The sequence below is a fragment of the Rhinopithecus roxellana genome, chromosome 5 (genome assembly GCF_007565055.1).
Source record: "Rhinopithecus roxellana isolate Shanxi Qingling chromosome 5, ASM756505v1, whole genome shotgun sequence".
NCBI classification, from domain to species: domain Eukaryota; kingdom Metazoa; phylum Chordata; class Mammalia; order Primates; family Cercopithecidae; genus Rhinopithecus; species Rhinopithecus roxellana.
In genome coordinates, this window is record NC_044553.1 from 72,863,502 (window position 1) to 72,870,593 (window position 7,092).

Here is a 7,092-nt window from a genome sequence, read left to right on the forward strand (position 1 = left end):
CAATCCAGCATGTATCTTGAATACCTACTCTGTTTAAAAAAACTACTAGGTCTACATGGAATCTACTATAAATGTAGGTAAATTACACAGTAATTCTAGTCTTAACATTAAAATGAAGTTACCACGGTAATCATTATTCCCAATGTTATGATTACAGTGACAGATAACACCAGTTTTGCTAATCTGAACTGACATTGTGGCCATAATATGTTGTTGATTCATGGTAAACAGTGATGTATGAGTTATGATCCTGTTTTTCTAAAAATGTTGGTGGAGGCCGGGAGCTTATATGTTTATTTATGTGTGAATGAGCATAGTAAGAGATGGGCATATAATCACCAGACTGATAGTATTGGATTCGTTGGGGAAGTGAGCAGGAAGGGAGTAAACAGAGAAGCTTAATTCTTTATTTATCTGTAATCTGTGACTTCTTACAAAGAGCATATATTTTTAATTTTTTTAATATCTGATTAAGAAAATTAAGAGAGAGCAGTATAGTGAGTTCCAGTGTTAAATAAACACTTAAATGTTATTCTTCAACATTTCACTGGTCTTGGTAGAAAGAGACAGTAGAGCCCTTTAAAACTTTCCATTGAACTCAGGTGGAAACATTACTCACAATGGGGGATTGAAATCTAAAGTGTAAAAAAAGACCCCTTCAGAAAATTACACACATACACACACACACACACGCAAGATGATTGAAAGTGTTGGTATGGTAGACCTCTTGAGTATGTATGCATGGGAATTTGCTTTCATCACTCATAGCAACACGTATAAACTCAAGGATCCCATCCATGGAGGTATGCTGCAACTACCTCTCTACAACCTACAAAATATTTCCTTACAGATAGGACAAAGAAAGTAAGAAGATAAAGGATGACTTTTATTTGCCAACATTTGGTTCATCACAACTTTCCTACCCTGTCTCTCCCCACCCTTGCCCTTAGGCTGAGGAGCAGAAAAGTGATTTGGCAAGATGGAGCAAGGTATTTACCAGTCTGAAACCTAATGCTGTAAAACTAAATGATACAACTTGGGGCTTGAATGGGTTCTGGGCTGTAGGTACTACTGGGTCACTGTTGCTATAAATGGTCACTGGAGCAGATTAATAAATCAAGGATCAGTTTCACCCATAGTTAGAGGACTGCTTGACTCATTTCTGTCTCTAGTAAATGGACTTTGGTAGTAGCAACACCATACCATGATGATATCATTTGTGTCGGGAATCAAACTGGGCGATGCAAGGATGGTTTCGGTTTTTGAAGCCTAAATCTGTGGAAGACTTATCAGTTTGGGAGAGGATAATAATAAAAGTAACAATCAATGCTTCCAAACTCCAACTGAGTCTCTTTTTTAGCTTTTATATTTACTTAGTTGTTATGCTAACCAATTCAGTTTTTTACTGTTGCTGTTATTAAGAAATAAAATTCTGATTACTGTTTTCATAAAGTTCCAGTTTGGTTATTTCTTATAAAATATAATCCTCATATGATTTATTCATTCAGAACATATTTATTGAGTGCTTATTCTTATATGCATGGCCCTGTTTAGACATTGGGTGTACAGTAGTGAACTGAACAGCTAAAAAATATTGCTTTCATGGAGCTTGTATTTTTTGGAGTGAGACAGATAGAGAAGTAAATAAAATACATTAGAGGTATGGTGAGAAAGTTGCCTCACTGCCCATAGATTTGGTGACTGGGTTTTAGGGAATAAGCATAATCTAGGAATCCTGAAGTATTTATAATGACAGATTTAAGCCCAGGTTGAGGGTCATATTACCAGTCCTTTTGGTCACATTGGCAGATGTTAGTTGTGAGTTGTGTTTGAGAAAAGGCGTTAAGGTCTTTCCAATAGCCTGTAGATATAGCCAAAGAGCAATTCAGTGAACTGGAAAAGAGATCAGAAGAAAATATTCAGAATGAAACATGAAGAGAAACAAAGATAGAAAATACACATAAAAGAATTAAGAGGCATGGAAATAGAAGGTCAAAAATATATGTAATTAAAGTGTCAGAAAGACTAGAGGGAGAATGGGGAAGGTGCAATGTTCAAAAACATAGTAGCTAAGAGCCTTCCAAAATTAACAAAACACACCAAAGTATAGATTCAAGAAGACTTATGAACCTCAAACAAAATAAAAATAGATATTTAGACACATAATGGTAACACTGCTGAAAAAAAAAGAAGAAAAAAAATTGAAAACAGCCAAGGTGGGTTAAAAACAGACTACTTTCAAAGAAGCAACAATTAGAATAGAAATACTGAAGACAGTAGTCAATGAAATCAAATTTTGATAGTGCTAAATGAAAATAATTGCCATCCTAGAATTCTGTACCCAGCAATAATATCCTTCAAGAATAAGAGTGGAGGAATTTCCAGGATGACGGTAATCTGTTTGTAAAACTTTATTTCATAGTTCACTTGTGTTTTATCCATTTTGCTGTATGTAATTTTTCTCTCAAGATATAAATACTTAACTCTAGTTAGTAACACGCATGACACAGTCTAAATAAAGAGTAATGTCTGCAACTTACTGGGAAATGCATTAAAAATATAAGATGGATTGATGGCAAATGATAGGTATGTGATAAATACAACAAAGTGCTAATTGTAGAGTGTAGGTAGTGGATATATAGGTGGTCTTGTGAAATCCTTTAGGCTTTTCCATATATATACATTTTTTCCTCAAAAAATGTTGGGAAAAAACATGAAGCTAAAAATTTTTTGAACAAAAACTAAGAAAATTGGTTTCCAGAAAATATCCACACCAAAGAATAGTAAAGGATGTTAAGGAAGAAGGAAATTATTCCAGATAGAATATCAGAGATGCAGGAAAGATCAATGAGAAATGAAAAGCGTAAACATGAGAAAATATAAGCAGATATTAACTATATGTAACAATAACATGATGTCTCTTTGAGTTTAAAATCTACATAGAATTAAATAAAAAGCAGTGCACATAACTGAGGGTGTTAGGGAAGTGGAGTTAAATGGTTAAAGTTTTTGCATTATATATAAAAAAAGGCAAATGTTGAGATTAATAATAAACCTCATAGATGTAGATAACATGTCATAAACTAGGATAACCACTAAAATAATATAAATGAATATAATGTAATCTAATGAAGAAGGAAGAAATAGAATAATGAAAAATAATTTTTAAAAGGCAAAACAATAAAGTAAAATAAGCATAGAGCAACTAGCAGAAGCAAATCATGGGGTAAGATTATATATTTAAGTGCAAATATATCAATAATTACAATAAATATAAATGCACCACTGTTTCACTTAAAGACAAAAAATAATAGATTGACTAGAAAGCAAACCCAAAATCTATGCTCTTTGAAAGAGACACCACTAAAAATAAGGGCACAGAAAGAATGAAAGTAAGAGTGCGAAAACATGTGCCATGCAGAAGCTAGGCAAAAGAGAGTTTATATAGATGTCTTTTAACAGAAGACAAAATGAATGAAAACCATTATTGTAAAGTACACTGCAGTATGTTAAAAGGCTCAATTCTTCAGGAAGATATAACAATTCTTAATTTGTATATATATAATTACCATCTCAAAATGTGTAACAGAAATTGACAGTAGGGGATCTCCTTATGACAAATTTGTAGTCATAATTCGAGATTTTTCCATGCTTCTTTCAAGTATTGATTTTAAAAACAGACAAAATCATCAAGGATATAGAAAATTAAAATAGCGCAATTAGCAAACTTGACCCTACAAACATAGAAACACAATACCCAACAACTGCAGTACACATATTATTTTCAAGGAAACTAGAAATTATACAAAAGTTAGTTATACCCAGGGCCATAATGCAAGTCTACAAATGTCATAGGAATGAAATTATACAGGGAATGTTATCTTACAATAAGATTATGCTAAAAATCAGTAATAAAAAAAGATGGCTAGAAAGAAATACACTAGTAAGATAGCAGAGCGGGAAGTCACCGACTGTATTTCCCCATGGGGACAGCAGCATATCCTTCAAAGAGCCTTTATGAGAACTCTAGAAGCTAGTTAAGTCACACTACCCCAGACAAGCTCAGAGTCAAAAACAACCACATTGGGTAAGAAAAGCCATCCTGTGTCAACTGTGATGCCCCCTCCCCAAAAACAGCACAACTCGGGGTGATCAGAAAGATCATGGCTTCTCCCTTGGGAGACCCGTGGAATGTTAAAAGTACATTCCAACTCTTTGGGGCAATGACTAAAGGGACTGGTTTCTGTCTCATCAGACTTGGAGTGCAGACAGGGTCCTGGCATACTTTGGATACCTACAAGTTACAAAGAGAAAAAGAGAGTTTAGAAGCATATTACAATGCCAGAAAACTGGCAATAATAAAGATGGAGGCCAGCAGAGCTTGCCGATTTGGGGGAAAGTGACCAACTCATGGTTTCTCCCACAGGAGGGAAAGAGAAGGGCAGAACATGTGTCCAATATTCCAGATTTTCAGAGGGCTTCCCAAATGTCTGGTTACTGTCTCTCCTGACTTGGAGTGCTGACAGAACTGACATGTTTTGGATTCCTAAGGGCCACAGAGAACAGAAGAGAAAGCTGCAAAGAGAGCTCAGTGGCTTTTCATGGTTCCAGAGAGCCTGTAGCACTGCAGACAGACACTCTGCAGAGTAAGAGATTACAAGCTTCTGAAAAGGAAACTGGCAAACCTCTCTCCTTGTGAAATTACATGCAGAAATCCAGGGAAGAAATATCCCCAGAAAAGATTTAAGAGGACCCAAAATTTCTAACTGGGTTGACTGGTGAAGGTCTTCCCTTGTGTTAAGCCACTTAATAAAGACTGGAAGAGACATTTGCTTTTTCAAATGCAAAAAACGTAACAATAAGACTCATAAAGAAACAGGGAAACATGACCCAATCAGAGGCCCAAAATAGATCTTCAGAAACTGGCCCTAAAATGAAAACCTATTAATATGAATTACTTGACAAAGAATTCAAAGTAATCATTTCAAAGCTCAATGTGCTATAAGAAAGCATAGATAAACAACTAAATGAAATCAGGAAGATGATGCATTAACAAAATGAGAAAATCAACAAAGGAATAGAAACTGAAAAAAAGTAGAAAATCTGGAACCAAAGAATTTAATAACTGAACCAAAAAATTCACTGGAGAGGTTCAAAAGCAGACTTGAACAAGCAGAAGAAGGAATCAGGAAACTTGAAGTCAGGTCATTTGAATTTTTTGAGTCAGAGTATAAAAAAGGGAGTAAAAAAGAAAGAACAGTGAAGGACGCCTAAAGAACTTACGGGACATGATCAAGCAGACCAATCTATACAGTATAAGAGTACAAGAAGGATAAGAGAGGGAAAAAAAGAGATGTTATTTAAAGAATGGCTGAAAATTTCCCACATCTGAGAAATGATGTAGATATCCAAATTCAAGATCAAAGGACTAAAAATAAGACAAACCGGCCCGGCACGGTGGCTCACGCCTGTAATCCCAGCACTTTGGGAGTCCGAGACGGGCAGATCATAAGGTCAGGAGATAGAGACCATCCTGGCTAACACGGTGAAACCCCATCTCTACTAAAAATACAAAAAAAAAAAAAAAAAAAAAAATTAACCGGGCGTGGTAGTAGGCACCTGTGGTCCCAGCTACATGGGAGGCTGAGGCAGGAGAATGGCGTGAACCCGGGAGGCGGAGCTTGCAGTGAGCTGAGATCCAGCCACTGCACTCCAGCCTGGGCGACACAACAAGACTCCGTCTCAAAAAAAAAAAAAAAAAAAAGACAAACCTAAAAAGGCCTGCACTGAGATACATTACAATCAAACTGTTGAAAGTTAGAGATTGACATAGGCAAGAGGGTGGAAAATGAGGTTTCCCAGCTCATATCCCTCAATACTAACAATAACTTGGCAAACATTCACAGAAATGCCCTTGTGGGAGCTTTGGGATCCAGGTAGGATGATGCAGAAGCTCAGTGATGCCCAAGTCTTTGGAGGGCCACTTTGAGAAGACTAGCCTATGCCCCAGTGACAGGCTAGCTGACAGTGATCTCAGCTGCATGTCAGTAACAGCCCTATTCTCCCGTAGTCTCAGTTCCAGACGCACTTGGTCTCTGTCCTGCCCATGATCCCATTTGCCAGGGGACATGGGAGGAATCAGGTTGGTTTATACCTTCATTAGAAGGCCCACAAACTTAGTCCTGGCTGTGGATCCTGAGACCTGTGACTCAGCTGCATCCCTGCTTTGCTGTAGGGAGAAGTCCTGCCTACCCAAGGACCTGGTAGGAGATACGCCTGTTCATTCCTCCAGTGGCAGGCCTGCTGACCTCACACCCAATTGTGTACAATAAAGTGGCCCTTAACTGGGCTCTAGCCTCAATCTACCATAGCCCAGAGACAGTCCTGCCAACCCAGGGACCCTCTGGGAGACACACCCATATATGCCCCCAATAACAGGCACACTATTGAGGTATCTGGCTATAGACCTTAAACTGGTCCTGTGACTTATTTCCATTTCCACTCTGCTATGGTCTGGGGGCAGTGCTACCCACATATGTTACCTTCAAAAGACATCTATTTATAACCCTGGTAACAGGCCTGCTGAACTCATACCCTACTGCAATGCTGAAGCAGCCCTGTGACTTGACTGTATCCGCCATCTATTGTGGTTAATCGGCAGTCTAGTAGGAGCCATGCCTATTAAGACCCTGCTAATGGACCTGCCATTTGCAGACCCAGAAGTCCTCTTGTGACCCAGCTCCAACCTTGCTTGACCATGGTTCCAGAAGTAGTCCCATCTGATGCGTACCAGGCAGGAATTGTGCCCACCTGTGCCTGCAGTAACAGGCCCTCCAACTGTGTACCTGACTGCAGACCCAGCAGCATCCATGTGACCCAGCTCTAGCCCCAGTTAATCATGATCTTGGAGGCAACCCTATCAATCTGGGGACTCAGCAGGAGGAGTTTTCTACCTGCAAAAGCCAGTCTGTAAAGACTGGAGAAGGTGTTTGCTCTTTCGGACGCATAGACAACAATTCAAGGCTACATGGATTGCAAAAAATCAAGCAAACATAACCAAAGGAAATGAATAAAGCTCCAATAACCAGCCCT

The 7,092-nt window shown here is 38.2% G+C and overlaps 1 protein-coding gene across 1 annotated transcript in view; it reads left to right on the forward strand.

Moving 5' to 3' along the window:
• Positions 1 to 1,452, forward strand: part of DPH6 (diphthamine biosynthesis 6) — a 169,125-nt gene extending 167,673 nt beyond the window's left edge. Inside the window, exon 9 of the mRNA XM_030931394.1 lies at positions 951 to 1,452. Coding sequence (XP_030787254.1) covers positions 951 to 1,091 — 141 coding nt within the window. The 3' untranslated portion in view covers positions 1,092 to 1,452. The remainder of the gene's footprint in view (positions 1 to 950) is intronic.
• The last annotated feature ends 5,640 nt before the right edge of the window (positions 1,453 to 7,092 follow it).